The following is a 22,527-nucleotide window of genomic DNA, read 5'->3' on the forward strand; positions in this document are numbered from 1 at the left end:
GTAAAATACATACAGAATGTGCAGTGACATACTTTTTTGTCGGTGAAATTCGCCAGAATAAAAATACGCCGGAATTTCGGTCAGATACATCCACCAATCAAAATTATGTAATTAAATAAAAATCGTAGTTCGTTTCAGTGCTAGCTATTCCCACAACCTTAGATTTTTGCGATTTCATCTTTCCTTTAGCCTTACATTACGGTGATCATGGAGTGCTAGGGTGCTTTAATCCCACTAGTTAGATCTTGGCCCTTATGACTTCGTGGAGGAGTCAATGTGGCCCACGGACTAAAAAGTTTGGAGACCCCTGGTTTAGAAAATGTAAGAACTGAATGCAGTATTTTTGTAGTGGATTACCTCCGACTGACACTATAACTGCATGTCTAAATCTAATGCTTCACCACACAGTCCACTCATATTATTGTGACCACTGCCTATGTTGACGTCAGCATTTAATGACCACCCACAGACGGCACGTAGCAGCACTAACAGCGGAGTGTATACGAAGCGTGACCGTGGGACGCGGAAAACAGTGCAATCGTTGTCGTAATGCGGAAACGGAACGATTTATCAGCGTGGTCATTGGCTTTAGGACAATAGGTGGACGTATTTCCGTAACAGATAAGTTTCTAAACTCTTCACGTGCCGTTGTCATTAAAGTGTACCGCGACTGGTAAAACGCCGCTATCTAAAACTGACGCCGAGGCAACTTCGGTACACAACGAGCCATAGATGACAGGGGTGAGCGACGGCTTGCAGACATGTGCATGACCAGATAGGCGTACAACTGCTGAGCAACAGGCCGGACCGGCCACATAAACCGAGGGTCTATCAACAGGGTTTCCCCAGAGACCATTCAGGGAACCTTTCTACATACGGGCCTTTGCAGCAGGCGCCTGGTTCGTCTACCTGCGCCGCCTGCTGCTCATCGGTGACGCGGCTTGGCATTTTCACGCCCATACCGCATGTGGACATCCACTGAGTGGCGAAAGGTGGCCTTTACAGATGGATCACGTTTTATACTCCATTTGATAGATCGCCGTTGGATCGTAGGAAGGAACCAGGCAGGAGGAGAGAGCGTTGTTGTCTGGAGAATGTGTAGGCGGCACTCCTTGGCTGAGATCCTCACTCTCGAGGGCACAGTGGATGAACACAAGGGTTCATCTATCCTTGGGAACCATGTTCACCCATACACGCTGTTTTGTTTTTCTCCTCGGCATGGCGGCATCTACCAGCAGGACAAAGCAACATGCCATATAGCGCCGGCCGTTGCGGCCGTGCGGTTCTAGGCGCTTCAGTCTGGAACCGCGTGACCGCTACGGGCGCGTTCGAGTCCTGCCTCTGGCATGGATGTGTGTGATCTCCTTGGGTTAGTTGGGTTTAATTAGTTCTAAGTTCTAGGCAACTGATGACCTCAGAAGTTAAATTGCATAGTGCTCAGAGCCATTTGCCATATAGCTCACAGTGTACAAGTTTGTTTCAAAGAGCACCAGTATGTGTTTACCATACTTTCCTGGCCACCAAACTCCTCGGATTTAAATTCAATCGAGAGTCTCCGGGACCTTATCGATCGGGGCTGTTCCCACCCTGGATCCTTAGCCGAGAAACCTAGCGTAATTGGGCACAGGATTCGGCGTGACTCGGCATCCCTGTTGGCACCTTTCAGAAGCTCACTGGCTCTCTCCTGCGCGTCGCTCAGTGGTCCACGGTGCAAAAAGCGGTTATTCAGACTCTTGACAGGTAGTCAAACTAATGTGACTGGACACCACTTTTAATCACTAACATAGTATACCGAAAACGATATTGCACAATGATTGATACTGTGTTTAGTACATAGACACAAGTGAGTCTGTGCTTTCTTCTTCTTTCTTTTTCGCGGATGGATCACTTAGGACCACGCGTAATCAACATTTGTTGCATTCACGTATGGAGCGCGGGAAAAATAACTGTTTTAGTGCCCCTGTGTGCAGTAACTATTCTAATCTTATCCAGACGATCCCTATGTAAGAGATACGTAGGGGAAACTTTGTTAATACGCTTTCTAGGAATAGTTTACCTCTGTCTTCAAAAGTCTACCAGCTTAGTTCCTCCAGTATCTTTGTGACGCTCTCCCAAGGAGTAAACAAACCTGTGACAATTGGTGCTGCCCTTCTGTGTATTCATTATTCCCTGTTAGTCCTATCTGAGAAGGGTCGCACATACCTGAGCTGTATTCTGCGATGAGTCGCAAGAGTGATTTTTGAACAATCTCCTTTGTAGACTGATTGCACTTCCGCAGTATTCTGACAATAAACCTAAGTCTACCGCTTGCTTTACCCACACCTGAGCCTATGTGATCATTCCATTTCATATCCCTATAGAATGTTACACCCACATATCTGCATGACTTGGCCAATTCCAACAGTAACTGATTGATACTATACTCATAGGATAATACGTTTTTTTTATTTTTTGTGAAGTGTACAGTTCTACATTTCTGAACATTGAGAGAAAGTTGCCAGTCTTTGCACCCCTCAAAATCTTATCAAGATCTGACTCAGTATTTATGCAGCTTCTTTCAGATACTACTTTATTATAGATAACTGCATCATCTGCAAAACGCCTGATGTTACTATTAACATTGTATGCAGAATCATTAATATACAACAGGAACAGCAACATTTTCCTGGGGCACACCCGAAGTTACTTCTACATCTGAAGATAACTTTCCATCCAAGATAACATGCTACGTTCTTCATAACAAAGAGTCGTCAATCCAGTCGCAGGTTTCACTTGATACACCATATGATCGTATTTTTGATGATAAGCTTAGCTGTGCTACTGAATCAAACAGTTTCGGAAATCAGGAAATACTTCATCCACCTGACAGCCTTGATCCAAAGCTTTCAGTACATCATGTGAAAAAAACTGCGAGTTGCGTTTCACATGATGTATGTTTTCGGAATCCATGCTGGTTGGCATTTAGGAGGTCATTCTGTTCAAGATTTCTCATTATTTTTTAGCTCAGGATATGTTCTAAGATTCTGCAACAAATCGATGCCAAGGTTATTGGACGTTAGTTTTGTGGATCACTTCTTCTACCCTTCTTGTAGATGAGCGTGACCTGTGCTTTCCTCCAAGAACTGGACACGGTTTTTTGTTCGAGGGATCTACGATACATTATGGTTAAAAGCGGGGATAACTCTGCCCCAAATTCAGCATAGAATCTCAGAGGAAGTCCATCAGGCCCTGGAGCTTAGTTCAATTTTAACGATTTCGGCTGTTTCTCAACACCACTGAATGCTGATGCTTACTTCATTCATTTTTTCAATGCTACAAGTATTAAATTGGGTTTTCCTTTGTAAAGGAACATTTGAAAGCGGAGTTAAGTATTTGAACAGTTGCTTTGCTACCCTCAGTTTCAGTTCCTGCCTCATTCGCTAGGGACTGGACACTATCTTTTGTGCCACTTACAGCCTTTACCTATGACCGGAATTTCTCTGCGTTCTGTGAGAGATTATTTGACAATATTCTGCTACGGTAGTAATTGAAGGCATCACGCATTGCTCTCTTGACGCGCATTTCATTCTGAATTTCTCTATCCATAGACTCATGCTTTGCCTTACACCTATCATGAAGTAATCTCACTTTCTTTAAAAGTATCTTCACAGGGACTGTAAACCATGAAGGTTCCCTCCAATTACGGACTGTTCACCTGGGTACATATCTATCGAGCGTGTAGTCAACTGCCGGCCAGTGTGACCGAGCGGTTCTAGGCGCTTCAGTCTGGCACCGCGCGACCGCTACGGTCGCAGGTTCGAATCCTGCCTCGGGCATTGATGTGTGTGATGTCCTTGGGTTGGTTAGGTTTAAGTAGTTCTACGTTCTAGGGGACTGACGACCTCAGAAGTTAAGTCCCATAGTGCTCGGAGTTATTATTTTTGTTTTTTTGTTTTTTGGTCAGCTATTATTTTAAACCTGAGCCACAGTTCCTCTACACACTCCTAACCTTGCTGAAAGCTTCATTAAAATACGACACTACTGATCTTTTGTCTAGTTCATTGTATATAGCTTTCTGTTTGTTTTAGTTCTCCTTTGCACTTTGGCAATCAATGTTACCAATACTGCATCATGGTCGCTGATACCAGTTTCGATGTGGATATCCTTAAAGAGATCAGGTCTATTAGTTGCCATTACATCAAGTATATTTCCATTCCTATCTGTTCTAGGTTGTTTTCGGAGAACGCATTTAGTAATGTTCACAGGATCTCTTATCGTCCAGCCACTAACAAACCAGGAATTTTCCCAATTAACTGCTGAATGACTGGTCTTCGCCAGTGAGTACAGAATGACTGGGGAATTTACGTACAAGTGAGCTAATGTTCTCTCTTAAGTTTTCAGTTACATGAGAGGATGAGTGTGGCGGGTGACAGAAGAATCCAATTATCGTTTTATGTCCACCCCTGATACTGAGTCTTGCTCAGGCAGTCTCACTTGCAGCTTCAATTTCTGTCACCGTGGGTTTGAGTCTCTTGACTACTGTGACAAATACACCACCTCCATTTCCCTATCCCTTCGATATGCAGTTATATTTCCTCCATAAATCTCAATGCTATCAATTTTTGGTTTCAATCAGCATTCTTTACCTAGTATGTGAGCTTCAGTGCTTTTCACGAGCGCTTCAAACTCTCGCATTTTGTTGCAAATGCTTTTAATACTGTCACATGTGGGAGGCATTTCTTTCGATTGGATGGAGAGTGGTCTAATCTTTAAAAAGTCTCTTGTGCGTACCCCACACACAGTCAGCTAAATGAGTAGCAGACTCTGATGCATAGTCCACACCTGACCCAGTTAGTGGGACCCTACAGTTCTCAAACCTATCGTGCAAGTCCAGGAAGTCGCAGACTAGTTTGTCACAGAACATTCGAAACATTTGCTTCAGCCCTCCACTCGACGTACAATCAAAGGGCCACAATCAGCTCCGTGGACAATGCTGCCAATTACGATTTTCGTTAAAACTCTGTGCTCAGTTCTGGTCTTCTCAGCCTTCTCTGCCAGTCTCTGGAAAGACCAAAGTATTACCTCGGAGCTCAGATGACAGGTTCATTCGAACCAACGTGTGCCACAATCTGCAGTTGGTTGCACCTGTTCCCTCAACGGCTGCTGGAATATCCCCTTCAGCATACTGAATGAGGCCCCCAGGCATGCACACTGAGTGCACCCTGTCCCTCGCTGTTATTTCCCTGGGAGACACCGTAATTCGCTATACGATTGAACTGTCAACGATTAACAGACCTCTACCCTCTTGCGTTTACCTCCCCTTGACGCTGGACAAAACAGGTTTCCCAAAATCAGTTTCGGTTTCAGTGAGAGGCAGCACCTGTAACATTTTGGTTAGGATGATCAGTACAACACCCTGGGCCCTCCCTCATCTCCGTCCACCTTGTACAGGATGCCTAGATCTACCACTGACACACGACTTCCACTCAGATGGACAAGTAATGACACATCCTGTAGTTTCTGCAGAGGAGGTAGAATCTACAGGGGAGAATAGTACTGGACGTGCCTCTGATACTTGCTACATTGTTGACAGGACTTTACAGTCCGTGAACATAGATCTCCAGATAACTTGTAGGGAGAGTGACTTGACATATGTTCCTAATTTTCTTTCAGATTCGTTGAATTTGCTTTCTGCTAGATGGCAGCTTCTTGAACACCTTTTCACCAGGTTACATAACTTCACAAAATCCTGCACCAGGAGCAAAATACATGCGAAAATTATTTTTGTACCTTGTATTTTCATTGTACAGATCACAGTTCAACTAAAACTGACTATCATTTACTAGATAAACACTTTATTGACTTAGAGTACACTGCCCTAGAAAATAATATCATATGACTATAAGGCATGAAATACCCAAAATAAGCCAAGCCTTATTTTTAGGTCAATACAATTATAGATGTTTCTGGGGGCAAAACATGCAGAACTGAGGTTACTGATTAGTTTTCCATCTGATGACTCCATTTCAAATTGCCAGCCCACTCGACTCCAAGAAATATTACGTAGGGTGATTCATCTAGAGCGTGATCATTAATGACAACCTCTAGTGGCAGCAGGTCATTTTTACTTTTCTAACCGAATAATACGTGCGTTTGTCTGATTAAGACCTAAACCGTTAACTTTGAACTACTTGTAGGTATTTTCAGCTATCATCTGAGATGTGTTTGTCAACAATGAGTTTGCACCAGTAATTAGTATACTTCTGTTTATTTACTGTGTTTGAACTGACTGTAAAGTCATTGGGAAATCATTTATGTGGTATAAGAATAAGATTGTGTGTAGTACTGATCCTTGTATAGCTCCATATGTTACATTACACCAACCTGAGAATATTTTGAAGCCTGTAACACAGTCTGTCAATAAGACTCTCTATTTTCTATTACGAAGGTAACATTATCGATGCAAAACGCATAACAATTTAGTCTGCCAAGTAAAATTTTGTGGTCCACACCATCAAAGACTTTGGCAATGGTACATAATATACCAACAGGATAGTTTTTCTTGCTTGATTCTACTAAGACTTCATACGATTGGTTTTGTATTACATTCTGTCTAAAGAATCCTTTACAAAGGTGAGAGGCAATTAACAAGGTCTGCCCTCTTAATTGCATTAGAAGTCTGCCATAGACCACTTCCTCAGACTCTTTTGAAAGTACTGTAAAGGGTGAAATAATTCTATGGTTGGAGGTGGTTTGATTATCTCCTGTTTTCTGGATGGCTGCTACTATAACACATCTACGTTTATCATGAAATATGCTCTAGTTCACCCTGAACACAATGATTAAGCCATTGTTTATATTTTTGCTATCTCATACTGTTCTCCTATAATTTGTATCTAACTGGTCAGTGCTTTTTTATTGTTAACATTTAACCATACGTTTTTCAGGTAGTTCATTGCACGTTACTGTTTATAAAAGCAAACTGTCAATGGTTGCTGCACTATTTTCTTTGTTCCTCCTACAGAATTTCAGTAAGGCAAATAATCCAAAATTGGGCATCAACAGTTCAAGGTGTTTTCAATCAGTACTATCTGACATAAAATGGACAACATACCTCCAGAAAGTATGACGGCTCCAGAGTGAATCTTCCACTCCTCAGCGGAACGTGCCACATATTGAAACATTCTGGCAGGTTACAACAATGTATGAGATAGGTACTCGAACCTAGAATCTTGCAGGGCAGTACTTTCAGCGAGTGAGCTGTCCACCTACAACTCACAACACTCCATCACAGCTTCAGTACTACCAGCACCGTTCTTCTACTTTCCTGCACAGCTCAGTGGGAACCGGCAAGGTAGCTAAGCGTGTTCAGTCAGAGAGCTAGCTGGTCTCTGTAATAATAATAATAATAATAATAATAATAACTGAGTGAAGGGATCAATAACGAACTTCAACGGATGTCATGTGACGTCCGCCATGATCAAATATTACGAACTATAATTAACAAAATGCAAAAAAAAGTGGGTAACGGCATTGCCCGCAAATGGTAAGGGTCTCAGTTCAACACCCGATCCGACATATGACTTCAATCTTTCAGGAAGTTGTGATGACTACACATTTCTAAAAACATCTTTGATTCTAGAAAAAAAAATGCCAGGAGTCATTTTTCTACATTAACATATTATTATTATTATTATTTCAAGGTTGAGTAAGAAGTACACTCTTTTGTTTTACTGATTTTTGTTCCAGGTATGCGGTTTGGACTGCTCCAGACCAAAGTCGGTCTTACGAACGTACTCGCAAACTTCAGCGTAGTGCCATGTGAGAAGACAGTTCGCCACTTGTCCTTCGAACCCAGATCAGTCATCCTGAAACCAAAAAGTGGTATCCAACTGAGACTCAAGAAGAGAAACAAAGTGTAGTGCTTCTCATCTATCATTGGATATCTTATAAAAGACAATGCTTTTATCATACTCGCACATTCTATGAAACAAAACAAAAATTACCTGATTGAGTGCTTACTTTCATGTAGTCTATATTAATAAATTGCTGGTAATAATTTCTCTGACGCCCTAACTCAATGAGCAGGACCCATTTACCATGACTTTCGTAGCATATTGTTCCTGTATGCCATTAGAAATAAGTATGTAATGTTGTTGCACTAATTTGTTCTGAAAGCGGTGCTGATATTCAAGACCATAAAAGTGGGTTAAAAGCTGTGAGCTATCTGAGGAAGTTAACCTGCGCAACTGTTTCACCAGGAATCCAGTCTAGCTTCCCAAATTCCCAACCAGACTGACAGTAATTATAATCTTTTAGTACTCATCTTATGATAACCGGTGATTAGACAATTTAAATAAAAAGAAATAAATCAGTTTACATTTGGACATTTATTTTAACATTGATCATTGTTCTGTTAAAATTTCAGCATATCAAACTTGATTCATAACTAAACTGGCGCCTTATTTAGGATTGTGTAAATGTGAGTTTGCAATCTTACGGAACACATCTAATAGGGATCCAAGATTTGGAGACTACATACAACACTGCATTCATAAAATAAAACACCAAGAACGTTGAAACATATGCAAGAGGAAATTAACCGCAACCAACCGATTCAATTTTCAGCCAAAGAAGTTACGTTCGTAGCACAATCCTGTCCGTCATGAAATTACCACACACTGGTATACTAAATTCATACTAACTCTCTGTGAAATCTTCCCGAAAAGAATAGCTGAGGGCTACTTTGATGCTTACACCACATGCTTCACGTGGTCAACTTGGTTTACACAAAGAGTGTAACTCCATAATAATTTTGATAATTAAAATTAATTACATCGAAACGCAATTTACAAAAGAAAAACCTCGAACTGGTTACTATCGTCTTACTATTAACCCAATTGGTCAAACAATTGTATAAGCACGTGGTAGTGGTCTCACAAAGTACACCCCACGTGGGTTGAACATAAAGAAAAGTTGCTATATTGAAAAATATTGTCAAGACGAGACGTTATAATATCACGTCCATTCGCATTTAAGATTGATAATCTTAGTTAGAGTTACTGATCAACACGAGGTTCCACTTTACTCACAAAGTAGTGACAAAGCAACTACTGGAAGATATTCTGATCTTCACACTCGAAATACAGTGCGTTGCAATTTAAGATAACATTAGATATTTTAGATCCAAACCTGAAATAAAGGTCATTAAATTTTCAGTTAGGCTGAACTTAAGAAATCGATTGTCCTACGGACTTAGCAGACATGCGCTTAGCCGGAGATCTTAACCACTTCAGACGCTTGCCGAGGACAGCCTGCCGTGGGTCGCTCCTGAGGGGTGCCTCACAAATACAAATGGAAGTGACCAGAGAGGCAGCTTCCTATACCAACATGACAAGGGACGGGCAGGACCATTCTGAGAATAGAAACCTCCTTGCTTCTAGAAAGCGTAGCTACCTGTTCCGATGTTGGTCCTACTGTTCTCTAGCAGACAGGCTTGTCTGCTACCATCAAGCATGCAACTAGAAATACATTTGCTCATTCATTCTTTCACACAGAAGGGAAGGGGGATGACAGTATCTTATCATATATAGTATATAAAAGAAAGCGGATGTAGGTTCCGTATGAGACTGTGTGACATGAATTACATATAAACTGTGTTTTGAAGTGTAGTAGTGTGACAGATCGTTCTTGTTTATGTGTAAAAGTAACACGTTTCACTGCTCAGTCTCCTCCCAAATAGTCATAAACACCACAGTAAATTTAGAAGTGGAATGTATGCCATAAATGACAACAGATTTAAGAAATTAACATGAAAGGAATCCAACAGAGACCTCTGAAGTTTGCTGTTTATAATACACTCCTGGAAATGGAAAAAAGAACACATTGACACCATACTTGCTCCGGACACTGCGAGAGGGCTGTACAAGCAATGATCACACGCACGGCACAGCGGACACACCAGGAACCGCGGTGTTGGCCGTCGAATGGCGCTAGCTGCGCAGCATTTGTGCACCGCCGCCGTCAGTGTCAGCCAGTTTGCCGTGGCATACGGAGCTCCATCGCAGTCTTTAACACTGGTAGCATGCCGCGACAGCGTGGACGTGAACCGTATGTGCAGTTGACGGACTTTGAGCGAGGGCGTATAGTGGGCATGCGGGAGGCCGGGTGGACGTACCGCCGAATTGCTCAACACGTGGGGCGTGAGGTCTCCACAGTACATCGCTGTTGTCGCCAGTGGTCGGCGGAAGGTGCACGTGCCCGTCGACCTGGGACCGGACCGTAGCGACGCACGGATGCACGCCAAGACCGTAGGATCCTACGCAGTGCCGTAGGGGACCGCACCGCCACTTCCCAGCAAATTAGGGACACTGTTGCTCCTGGGGTATCGGCGAGGACCATTCGCAACCGTCTCCATGAAGCTGGGCTACGGTCCCGCACACCGTTAGGCCGTCTTCCGCTCACGCCCCAACATCGTGCAGCCCGCCTCCAGTGGTGTCGCGACAGGCGTGAATGGAGGGACGAATGGAGACGTGTCGTCTTCAGCGATGAGAGTCGCTTCTGCCTTGGTGCCAATGATGGTCGTATGCGTGTTTGGCGCCGTGCAGGTGAGCGCCACAATCAGGACTGCATACGACCGAGGCACACAGGGCCAACACCCGGCATCATGGTGTGGGGAGCGATTTCCTACACTGGTCGTACACCTCTGGTGATCGTCGAGGGGACACTGAATAGTGCACGGTACATCCAAACCGTCATCGAACCCATCGTTCTACCATTCCTAGACCGGCAAGGGAACTTGCTGTTCCAACAGGACAATGCACGACCGCATGTATCCCGTGCCACCCAACGTGCTCTAGAAGGTGTAAGTCAACTACCCTGGCCAGCAAGATCTCCGGATCTGTCCCCCATTGAGCATGTTTGGGACTGGATGAAGCGTCGTCTCACGCGGTCTGCACGTCCAGCACGAACGCTGGTCCAACTGAGGCGCCAGGTGGAAATGGCATGGCAAGTCGTTCCACAGGACTACATCCAGCATCTCTACGATCGTCTCCATGGGAGAATAGCGGCCTGCATTGCTGCGAAAGGTGGATATATACTGTACTAGTGCCGGCATTGTGCATGCTCTGTTGCCTGTGTCTATGTGCCTGTGGTTCTGTCAGTGTGATCATGTGATGTATCTGACCCCAGGAATGTGTCAATAAAGTTTCCCCTTCCTGGGACAATGAATTTACGGTGTTCTTATTTCAATTTCCAGGAGTGTATAACGTATGTACAAATTGAACGGCCTTCTGCTTCGTAATCTGTACTGCGAACAGAGAACACACGCTGTGATCCAAATTTAAATATAATAAAACTATCCTGACAGTTATTCTTGAACTATATTGTCTAAGACCATACGTTTAAGTGTGTATATACCTTCAGGTGCAAATTTTACTATCATACTACTATTGTGGCTACTACAGTAGTACAAGTTTATATGCCAACTAGCTCTGCAGATGACGAAGAAATTGAAGAAATATACGATGAAATAAAAGAAATTATTCAGATAGTGAATGGAGACGAAAATTTAATAGTAATGGGTGACTGGAATTCGAGTGTAGGAAAAGGGAGAGAAGGATACATAGTAGGTGAGTATGGATTCGGGCTAAGAAATGAAAGAGGAAGCCGCCAAGTAGAATTTTGCACAGAGCACAACTTAATCATAGGTAACACTTGGTTTAAGAATCATGAAAGACGGTTGTATACGTGGAAGAACCCTGGAGATACTAAAAGGTATCAGATAGATTATATAATGGTAAGACAGAGATTTAGGAACCAGGTTTTAAGTTGTAAGACATTTCCAGGGGCAGATGTGGACTCTGACCACAATCTATTGGTTATGACCTGTAGATTAAAACTGAAGAAACTGCAAAAATGTGGGAAATTAAGGAGATGGGACCTGGATAAACTGAAAGAACCAGAGGTTGTACAGAGTTTCAGGGAGAGCATAAGGGAAAAATTGACAGGAATAGGGGAAAGAAATACAGTAGAAGAAGAATGGGTAGATCTGAGGGATGAAGTAGTGAAGGCAGCAGAGGATAAAGTAGGTAAAAAGACGAGGGCTGCTAGAAATCCTTGGGTAACAGAAGAAATATTGAATTTAATTGATGAAAGGAGAAAACATAAAAATGCAGTAAATGAAGCAGGCAAAAAGAAATACAAACGTCTCAAAAATGAGACCGACAGCTGCTGAGCAAGATGTATGAGACAGGCGAAATACCCTCAGACTTCAAGAAGAATATAATAATTCCAATCCCAAAGAAAGCAGGTGCTGACAGATGTGAAAATTACCGAACTATCAGTTTAATAAGTCACAGCTGCAAAATACTAACGCGAATTCTTTACAGACGAATGGAAAAACTGGTAGATGCGGACCTCGGGGAGGATCAGTTTGGATTCCGTCGAAATGTTGGAACACGTGAGGCAATACTGACCTTACGACTTATCTTAGAAGAAAGATTAAGAAAAGGCAAACCTACGTTTCTAGCATTTGTAGACTTAGAGAAAGCTTTTGACAATGTCGACTGGAATACTCTTTTTCAAATTCTAAAGGTGGCAGGGGTAAAATACAGGGAGCGAAAGGCTATTTACAATTTGTACAGAAACCAGATGGCAGTCATAAGAGTCGAGGGGCATGAAAGGGAAGCAGTGGTTGGGAAAGGAGTGAGACAGGGTTGTAGCCTCTCCCTGATGTTATTCAATCTGAATATTGATCAAGCAGCAAAGGAAACAAAAGAAAAATTTGGAGTAGGTATTAAAATTCATGGAGGCGAAGTAAAAACTTTGAGGTTCGCCGATGACATTGTAATTCTGTCAGACACGGCAAAGGACTTGGAAGAGCAGTTGAACGGAATGGACAGTGTCTTGAAAGGAGGATATAAGATGAACATCAACAAAAGCAAAACGAGGATAATGGAATGCAGTCAAATTAAATCGGGTGATGCTGAGGGAATTAGATTAGGAAATGAGACACTTAAAGTAGTAAAGGAGTTTTGCTATTTAGGAAGTAAAATAACTGACGATGGTCGAAGTAGAGAGGATATAAAATGTAGACTGGCAATGGCAAGGAAAGCGTTTCTGAAGAAGAGAAATTTGTTAACATCGAATATAGATTTATGTATCAGGAAGTCGTTTCTGAAAATATTTGTTTGGAGTGTAGCCATGTATGGAAGTGAAACATGGACGATAACTAGTTTGGACAGGAAGAGAATAGAAGCTTTCGAAATTTGGTGCTACAGAAGAATACTGAAGATAAGGTGGACAGATCACGTAACTAATGAGGAGGTATTGAATAGGATTGGGGAGAAGAGAAGTTTGTGGCACAACTTGACTAGAAGAAGGGATCGGTTGGTAGGACATGTTTTGAGGCATCAAGGGATCACAAATTTAGCATTGGAGGGCAGTGTGGAGCGTAAAAATCGTAGAGGGAGACCGAGAGATGAGTACACTAAGCAGATTCAGAAGGATGTAGGTTGCAGTAGGTACTGGGAGATGAAGCAGCTTGCACAGGATAGAGTAGCATGGACAGCTGCATCAAACCAGTCTCAGGACTGAAGACAACAACAACAACTACTACTATTCAAAGAGAAGACGTTGTTTAATGCTGCTACCAAAAATCACGAAGTGTACTCGACCGATTTACTTCTAATTTGTATGCAATTCCCTAATAAGCGTCCGGATGGACATAAGCTACACATTTATTTAATATATCTTGTATTCACACTGAGGTAACATAAGTCATGGGTAAACTATATGAGCATACACAGGTAGCGTAATATCATGTACACAAGATATGACAAGGTAAGTGATTGGTGGATCTGTCAATTGTACTCAGGTGAATCATGTGAAGATATTGCGGCTGCATGGCGGGGATCAACAGACTTTGAACGCGAAATGGTAGTTGGAGCTAGACGCATGAGACATTCCATTTCGGGAATCGTTACGGAATTCATTATTCCGAGATCCACAATGCCAAGAGTGTGCGAAGAATACCAAAGTTTAGGCATTACCTCTCACCACGGCCAATACAGTGGCCGTCGGCTTTCAATTGAAAACGGAGAGCAGCGGCATTTGCGTACAGTTGTCGGTGTTAACAGGCAGGCAACACTGCGTCAAACAATCGCAGAAATCAATGTGGGACGTACGACGAATGTATCCGTTAGGGCAGTGCGGCGAAATATGGTGTTAATGGGCAGCAGACGACTGACGTGAGTGCCTTTGCTAACAGCAGGACATCACCTGCAGGGCCTCTCCTGGGGGCCGTGACCATGACGATAGACAACTGAAAAACCGTGGCCCGGTGAGATGGGCCGGATTACAGTTGGTAAGAGGTGACAGTAGGGCTCAAGTGTGGCGCAGACCCCGCGAAGCCATGGACATAAAATGTTCAACATGGCTGTGTGCAGGATGGTGGTGGCTCTATAACGGTGTGTGCTGTGTTTACGTGGAGTGGACTGGGTACTCTGGTCCAACTGAACCGATTATTGACTGGAAATGATTATGTTCTTCTTGAAGACCTTTTGCAGCTATTCATGGGCTTCATGTTCCCAAACAACGACGGAACTTCTATAGATGACAATGCCCCATGTTACCGGGCCATAAGTGTTCGCAATTGGTTTGAAGAACGTTTCGGACAATTAGAGCGAATGATCTGGCCACCCAGTTCGTCGGATATGACCCCCATCGAACATTTATGGGACACAATCGAGAGGTCAGTTCGTGCGCAAAATCCTGCACCAGCAACACTTTCGTAGTTATGGATGGCAACAGAGACAGCGTGGCTCTTATTTCTGCAGGGGACAGCCAACGACGTATTGAGTCCACGCCACGAGCAAAAGGAGGTTCGATACGATATTAGAAGGTATGCCATGACTTTCGCTACCTCAGTGGAAATACATGCTCTGTAAAGGGGAAACGTTGTTAGCACAAACCTCGAACTGTTCTTGACCGACTTACTTCAAATATATACACGATACTCTAATAAACGTGAAGGCGGGCGTAGACTGCCTTTCGATATATGTGGTTCAAACGTGGAACTTAGCGAAAGCAGCAAAAGGTGTGAATGGGGCCTAATTAGTTACCGTTGGGTGCATAGTAAACTTGATTTAACGAAATATTTTTTAAGCAATCATTTTTTTTAAAAAACTGATTGTAACACAAACTACACTGACGAATGAAGGCCTCATTAAGGAAGAATAAAAAATTATTAGTCGGCTGAAGCCCACAAGCAATACTTCAGAACAATTAGCGGCTGAAGGCATGGATTACAAGTGAGGAAGACAACTACACGTTGAAAATACCAAAATAATTTTTAAAACAATCATTTAAAAAATTTAACACTAGGTACACTGACGGCTGAAGGCCTTATTAAGAAAGAATTCAGAATTATTTGTCAGCTGAAGGCCACAAGCAATAGGAATAATTTAAACAAAATATTATTTTTAAACAATTGACACAATCAGGCCACATAAAGAAGGGAGTCATTCACAGACAGTGTTCCAAGGATCGACCTGAGAAAAGTCCTTACAGCTGCGTAAGCGGTGAGTCAGGCAGCCAAGATTTATGCTCACCTAACAGGATGGCAGCTCAAACTAGGGACAGTTTAAACGCCGATCAATGCACTTACCAAATACCCCTAACGTGTGATAACCAGTAGAACTACGAAATAATGAATGCAAGCGAGGACGAAGTAACAGACAGCACTGTGTTTTCATAATCCGGTGTTTAAAACATCGAAAGGCAGAAGGAACCACTACAACCAAGGTAGACGAAAGAAACGACAATCCACACCGCAATCAAAAAGGCTGTCGAATTACACATCATGCCGGACAGCATCGGCAAGACGAGGAAAAGTACACTGCTGCAAAAATACGCTAACTTCCAGGGCAGGTAACTGGGGCATCAGCGGTCACTAGGCAGTAAAATACCGCTGGTTGCACTTCACCATTCATATCACGAAATTCAAAAACTAATAACAGACAGTAGAAGATGGCTAATAGTTTCCGCCAACTCGACACGTCCATTTGTTCCTGAATGTCTCACGGTGACCCTGCAAGCAGCAACGCACGAACAAACGGCGGGATCACAAAATAGTGGAGATTTCACTACTGGGTTAATGTTCACTCAACTCAACGTCCTGGGTCCGGTGGAGAACGAGCTTGTGGCCCTCGCAACTACAGCCCCTCGATCCGGCAACGCCTGCGTGCCGCCAGCGGTCCCAGCATGCAGGCCGGACCTCACTGCTGCTCCGACCCAACCGAACAGCCGACACACCCGACCGGAAAAAACTTCACGTCCTTCCAAAGACAGTACAGGTACTAGATATCGATAAACGCTGCTGCTGCCAACCACGGACATACAACGCTAGCAGACGTAGTGGCGCCAGTAGACAGAAGAAGAAAACGAGACACCACTATCCCTATTACACAATGCCAACCTCCCAACGGCAACGACGCGAGCCGCACACGGCTCAGTGGTATATATACTATTACATAAAAACAAGTAATTGTTTAACGTTGTTACCAAAAATCTCGAAAAGTTCTTGATCGTTTTACTTGAAATTTTTGCACGATTTTCTAAGAAATATTTAGATGGATACAGGCTACATATTTTTTTTTAAAGAACAATGTGCAGGTGTTTATCAGACCATTTAAACATTAGACGAAGTGAATCTTCCATAGATAATTTAAATTTTAAACATAACTGTACGCGCAAATATCTGCGGCTTTGTTTTCTTCCTTGCAGTTGGTTTTAATAGAAAACGGGAAATATGTATTTGTGGCTTATTGGCTTATGAATCGTCAGAAGCTTCGTAACAATACCCGCTCGAAAATTTAAACTATGCGAAATAATGTCACTGAAGCAAGGGAGAACTGTCCTAACCCGTATATGATTCCCACATTCATTTTAAGCTACTGCAATTCCCAATCACAGATTCGTTGACAATAACAAAATAACAACAAACAAAGCTCAAAGTTACAGAGAGGGAAGGAGAAAAGATGAGCGGAGCAGGGAGGGGTTTGGGAGGGAAGAAATGAATATAGAGAGGGGGAAGGAGGAGGCTGGGTCAGGAGGTTGTGAGAAATGGGGGATGGACGAGATGGACAGAGACATAGGAGACAATGAACAAAGAGAGCAGGAGGAAGAGGAGATGGACACAGAGAATGGGGAAGTAGGGATGGATAGAGGAAGGGGAATGAATTTAGGTTCAAATCCAATTTCCATACACATATGGCAGCTGTGAAGCACTGCTGGGTGCAATGGTTTCTTATAAAGACATTAATTTAGCTTTTGACTAGACGATGTATGGTTCTAATAGTGAGGACTTTATAAACTAGTAAGCACAAAGTATTATAGTGTTATGTGATTCCATGAGCACCACCTGATGATGGCGGAACGGTTATTCGCCGAAATATCGAGGAACTTCGACGATCGGATCCGGCTGGACACCCGATAACCTTGGATACATATTATAGTGTTGTTGTGATATGTGGGATATCATAACACAACATGCTCACGTTGTCAAAGTATTGATGGCCAGTGTAACAGCAACAAACTAAATGTATCCGCGAATCATTTACCGTCAGATACTTAACCGTATCACACGAATTATCTCACATGTATTGTAATAATCTTCTAACGTACCTAAAAAAAGACCATGACAAAAGCTGTTCTTAAGGTACAAGATGTTCGGAAAGTTGCTGTGTGGATACAGGATAATGACGTCCACGAGCAGCTATAAATGTCTGAACGCGCAGAATTTTAGTGGACAACACTTTCTCCAGATCTGATCTTGCGTATGCTGTTACTTCAGTTTCTATGACAGGAAGCGTGCGTGGACGACTGCGATATTACAGATATTCGCGTAATGTTGTGAGCTTAGTGCTATCCTGTTGAAAACATTAGTAACTGATTTCATCTTTCTTTAGCTGACGATAAAATCATCGGTCATTAAACAATAATCATCACTGCCCACGGTTTCTAGAAAAAATAAAGATCCATCACTGCACCGTCTGGATAACGCTACCTTTACTCCAGTCTGCTGGTCATGCAGTGGTGTTTCAATCACGGCACGAGGATTCTCAGTTAGCCTTCATCGTGTGTTTCGCAAGACCAGAGCTCATCTGTATAGAAGGTGATATGAAGAATACCGATGGTATTCCTCTCAGTGAAAGATGTAAACCATTTGCATTAACGGGTTAATTTTGTTGTGGTCCACATCTTTTAAATCATGCACTGCTGTCGCTTTATATGGGAACAATTTCGTTGTCCTGTGTCAACTTGGGCAATGCTGTTGCAGGGCTTGCATCATAGAATTAAAATATCCAACAGATTCTATTCGTTTACTTTAAATGTCTTCCAGGCTCTTCAGCAGCTAACACTGAGCTTGTCTCTCGAAATTCCTTAGGAAGTCGGCGAACGGCATTACGATGAAGTACAGATGTTCTGGAGAATTTTTCAACTAATGCTTCCTGCACTAAATCTGCTGAAACACATGTTCAGCAAGAAAAATACGTTCCTCAGCTGAAAGCATCGTAGCTTAAAAACAAATTCAACAGCCAATCACTACATATCGCCTACAGGAGCTTTCACGAAGTGAACCAGATAAAGCAATAGTTGCTGTCGTTGGTGTTGTTGTGGTCTTTAGTCCGAAGTCTGGTTTGATTCAGCTCTCAATTCTACTCTATCCTGTGAGAGCCTCTTCCTCTCTGAACATCCTTCTGACTTTGCTTACTGTATTCATCTCTTAGTCTCCCTCTACCATTTTTAGCACTCACACTTTCCTCCCGCACGAAATTGGCGATACCTTGCTGTATCACAAGGTATGCTACCTGCCGATTCCTCCTTATGGTCAGATTGTACCACAAATTTCTTTTTTCCCCAATTCTATTCAGTATCTTCTCATCAGTTACGTGATCTACCCATCATGACTAAACTGTTTATCGTCCGTTTCTCGCTTCCATATATGGCTACGCTCCAGATGAATATCTTCAGAAAAGATTTCCTAACCTTAAATCTATAGTTTATAATAACAAATTTCTCTTCTTCATAAATGCTCTCCTTGCCATTGACATCTACATTTTATATTCTCTCTACTTCGACCATCATCCTCGTTTTGCTTTTGTTGATGTTCATCTTATATCCTCCTTTCAAGACACTGTGCATTCCGTTCAACTGCTCTTCCAGGTCCTTTGCTGTATCTGACAACTAAAATGTTGTCGACAAGACTCAAAGGTTTTATTTCTCGTCCATGGAGTTTAATTCCCACTCCAAATTTTGATTTTGTTTCCTTTACTGCATGCTCAATATACACTCCTGGAAATGGAAAAAAAGAACACATTGACACCGGTGTGTCAGACCCACCATACTTGCTCCGGACACTGCGAGAGGGCTGTACAAGCAATGATCACACGCACGGCACAGCGGACACACCATGAACCGCGGTGTTGGCCGTCGAATGGCGCTAGCTGCGCAGCATTTGTGCACCGCCGCCGTCAGTGTCAGCCAGTTTGCCGTGGCATACGGAGCTCCATCGCAGTCTTTAATACTGGTAGCATGCCGCGACAGCGTGGACGTGAACCGTATGTGCAGTTGACGGAATTTGAGAGAGGACGTATAGTGGGCATGCGGGAAGCCGGGTGGACGTACCGCCGAATTGCTCAACACGTGGGGCGTGAGGTCTCCACAGTACATCGATGTTGTCGCCAGTGGTCGGCGGAAGGTGCACGTGCCCGTCGACCTGGGACCGGACCGCAGCGACGTACGGATGCACGCCAAGACCGTAGGATCCTACGCAGTGCCGTAGGGGACCGCACCGCCACTTCCCAGCAAATTAGGGACACTGTTGCTCCTGGGGTATCGGCGAGGACCATTCGCAACCGTCTCCATGAAGCTGGGCTACGGTCCCGCACACCGTTAGGCCGTCTTCTGCTCACGCCCCAACATCGTGCAGCCCGCCTCCAGGGTGTCGCGACAGGCGTGAATGGAGGGACGAATGGAGACGTGTCGTCGTCAGCGATGAGAGTCGCCTCTGCCTTGGTCCCAATGATGGTCGTATGCGTGTTAGGCGCCGTGCTGGTGAGCGCCACAATCAGGACTGCATACGACCGAGGCACACAGGGCCAACACCCGGCATCATGGTGTGGGGAGCGATCTCCTACACTGGCCGTACACCTCTAGTGACCGTCGAGGGGACACTGAATAGTGCACGGTACATCCAAACCGTCATCGAACCCATCGTTCTACCATTCCTAGACCGGCAAGGGAACTTGCTGTTCCAACAGGACAATGCACGTCCGCATGTATCCCGTGCCACCCAACGTGCTCTAGAAGGTGTAAGTCAACTACCCTGGCCAGCAAGATGTCCGGATCTGTCCCCCATTGAGCATGTTTGGGACTGGATGAAGCGTCGTCTCACGCGGTCTGCACGTCCAACACGAACGCTGGTCCAACTGAGGCGCCAGGTGGAAATGGCATGGCAAGCCGTTCCACAGGACTACATCCAGCATCTCTACTATCGTCTCCATGGGAGAATAGCAGGCTGCATTGCTGCGAAAGGTGGATATACACTGTACTAGTGCCGACATTGTGCATGCTCTGTTGCCTGTGTCTATGTGCCTGTGGTTCTGTCAGTGTGATCATGTGATGTATCTGACCCCAGGAATGTGTCAATAAAGTTTCCCCTTCCTGGGACAATGAATTCACGGTGTTCTTAGTTCAATTTCCAGGAGTGTACATTGGGGATAGGGTACAAATCCGTCTCCTCTCCCTTCCCAGCCATCGTTTCCCTATCATGCCCCTCGACTGTAACAACTGCCGTCTAGTTTCTGTACAAATTGTAAACAGCCTCTCGCTCCCCGTATTTGTCCCTCGTCACCTTAAGTATTTGAAAGAGTATTCCACTCAACATTGTCAAAAGCTTTCTCTAAGTCTACAAATGCTAGGTTTTTCGTTTCCTTAACCTATCTTCTAATATAAGCCGTACGCTCAGTAATATCCTGCGTGTTCCTAAGTATCTCTGGAATCCAAACTAATCGTTCCCAAGGTTAGCTTCTACTTGTTTCTTTTTTCATTCTTCTGTAAATAATTTGTATTAGTAAACCATGAATTATTAAACTGGTAGTCGATAATTTTCACATCTATCAGCACCTGCTTTCTTTGGAATTAGAATTATCAGATACTTCTTAAAATCTGAAGATATTTCGTATGTCTCATACATCTTGCACGCCAGACGAAGAGTTTTGTCATAGCTGGCTCTCCCAAAGCTATCAGTAGTCCTGATGAAACGTCGTCTATTCCCGGAGCCTTGTTTTGACTCATATCTAACAGAGCTCTGTCACATTCTTCTCGCAGTATGGATTATACTTTCGTGTGTTTGTTGTGGTCCTCAGCAAAAACCTAAGTAGATGGAGAGTGTTTTGAAATACAGTCGGCGGTTTCCAGTCGAACAGTTCTAATCGCAGAGAGTGTGTATTTAAAGAGAGGCGCCAATCCTCAGGCGACCTCCATGTTTTTTTCCAGAATGCGCACGGAACAATTAGGTCGAGCTACAACGTGAAACGCAGTCGCTAATTGGCTATAACAAGAGGTCGATCTGACAAGTGACACTAAAGTAGAACTTCCAACTTCTTGTTAGGAATGTCTCTCTCACAGATACCATTCCTATAAGGCTGTGTGGGCTCACTAGCTAATTGTAAAGTCTGTGCAGGGAAAGCACTCCAACTTTGCTAGCGACCAACGTATTGGGTCCACAGCGCTGCTGGTCATACATTGTCCATTATGGTCATGGGATAGCGATATGGATGTTTACTGGCGTCCGTATTATCGCGTACGCAAGCTACAAAAGGGCAGTGAATTGGAGGAGCTGTCATTAGTTCTCAGGTGATTCGTGTGAAAAGGTTTCCGGCGTGATTATGGCCGCACAACGGGGGTTAACAGACCTTGAACGCGGAATGGTAATTGGAGCTAGACGCATTTGATATTCCATTTCGTAAATCACTATGGAATTCAATACTCCGAGATCCACAGAGGCAAGAGTGTGCCGAGAATACCAAATTTCAGGCACTACCTCTCACCACGGAAAACGCTCTGGTCGACGACCTTCACTTAACGAGCAAGAATGTGGTGTTTGTGCAAAGCTGTCAGTGCTAAAACAGACGAGCAACACTGCGTGAAACAACCGCCGAAATTAATGTGGGATGTACGACGAGCGTATCTGTTACGGCAGCGTGGCGAAATTTGGCGTTAATGGGCTAAGGCAACACACCTCTTCTGGGCTCGTGAGGACCTTGAACGTCTGGAAAACGGTGGTCTGGTCAGAAGAGTAACGATTTCAGTTGCTAATAGCTGAAGGTAGGGTTCGAGTGTGGCGCTGACCCCACGAAGCCATGGACCCAAGTTGTCAACAAGGTACTGTGAAAGTTGGTGGTGGCTTCATAATGGTGTGGGCTGTATTTACATGGAATGGGCTGGGTCGTCTAGTCGAACTGAACTAATCATTGACTGGAG

At 43.7% G+C, this 22,527-nt stretch overlaps 1 protein-coding gene across 2 annotated transcripts in view; it reads left to right on the forward strand.

The window, feature by feature from the left end:
- LOC126272645 (cytochrome P450 6k1-like) overlaps positions 1–8,042 on the forward strand; it is a 68,707-nt gene extending 60,665 nt beyond the window's left edge. Inside the window, exon 8 of one of the 2 annotated variants that reach the window (XM_049975636.1) lies at positions 7,729–8,042. In XM_049975636.1, the coding sequence (XP_049831593.1) occupies positions 7,729–7,901 (173 nt within the window). In that variant the 3' untranslated portion in view covers positions 7,902–8,042. The remainder of the gene's footprint in view (positions 1–7,728) is intronic. The other variant, XM_049975638.1, reaches the window with a different exon arrangement.
- The last annotated feature ends 14,485 nt before the right edge of the window (positions 8,043–22,527 follow it).

Source organism: Schistocerca gregaria, chromosome 5 (assembly GCF_023897955.1).
Source record: "Schistocerca gregaria isolate iqSchGreg1 chromosome 5, iqSchGreg1.2, whole genome shotgun sequence".
Classification (NCBI taxonomy): Eukaryota; Metazoa; Arthropoda; class Insecta; order Orthoptera; family Acrididae; genus Schistocerca; species Schistocerca gregaria.